This window comes from Buceros rhinoceros, unplaced genomic scaffold (genome assembly GCF_000710305.1).
Source record: "Buceros rhinoceros silvestris isolate BGI_N320 unplaced genomic scaffold, ASM71030v1 scaffold12055, whole genome shotgun sequence".
Classification (NCBI taxonomy): Eukaryota; Metazoa; Chordata; class Aves; order Bucerotiformes; family Bucerotidae; genus Buceros; species Buceros rhinoceros.
The window spans coordinates 4,509-5,107 of NW_010412345.1; the positions used below are offsets into that span (position 1 = coordinate 4,509).

The following is a 599-nucleotide window of genomic DNA, read 5'->3' on the forward strand; positions in this document are numbered from 1 at the left end:
CGAGCCTTAGTAAAGCACCGTCTCACCCGCCTCTTTGCCTGCAGAGACACAGCCCCATCAGCAGCCCCGTCCTCTCCAGCTCCCCTTGTCCCCCAGAGCCACAAAATAGCTTCTGTTCCTAAGGGGAAGCTCCAGACCAATTCCCAGAACTACCCCCATGGTTTAGAAACAAGTCTAAGCAACAACTGGTTACTGGGAGACATGGTGGCAGAGCTCAAAGAACCGGCTCAGGTCTCTCTGCTGCCCCAAACATCCTTGCGGCCAAGAGGAGGACAAAGTGTCCTCACGCTGGGTGAAAACACTGAGTTGTTGTTCACCCTGCTCCACTGCCTCTGCTTTTCTAGACCCGTCAGCAGCGCGAGCTGTCCCTTGGGAGGCACTGACCAGCCCCGCAGAGCAGCATCCCGCAGCAGCTCCCGTCGCAGGGAGGTTCCGGGGCCCTCACCTTGCTGCTTCAGCCAGGCCCGCTCCTGAATGAAGCCGATGAAGGGGGCGATGCCCGTCCCCGGGCCGATCATGATGACAGGTGTGCTGGTTTTGAAGGGCAGGCGAAACTGCGACTTCCTGACGTACATGGGCCCCAGCGAGCTGCTGCCGGT

General features: G+C 59.6%; 1 protein-coding gene across 1 annotated transcript in view; it reads right to left on the minus strand.

Annotated features, from left to right (window-relative positions):
* POR (P450 (cytochrome) oxidoreductase) overlaps positions 1 to 599 on the minus strand; it is an 18,075-nt gene that overhangs the window by 1,358 nt on the left and 16,118 nt on the right. The window contains exons 13-14 of the mRNA XM_010136362.1: positions 446 to 588; positions 8 to 38 (exon numbers count right to left, since the gene is read on the minus strand). Of these exons, the coding sequence (XP_010134664.1) occupies positions 8 to 38; positions 446 to 588 (174 nt within the window). The remainder of the gene's footprint in view (positions 1 to 7; positions 39 to 445; positions 589 to 599) is intronic.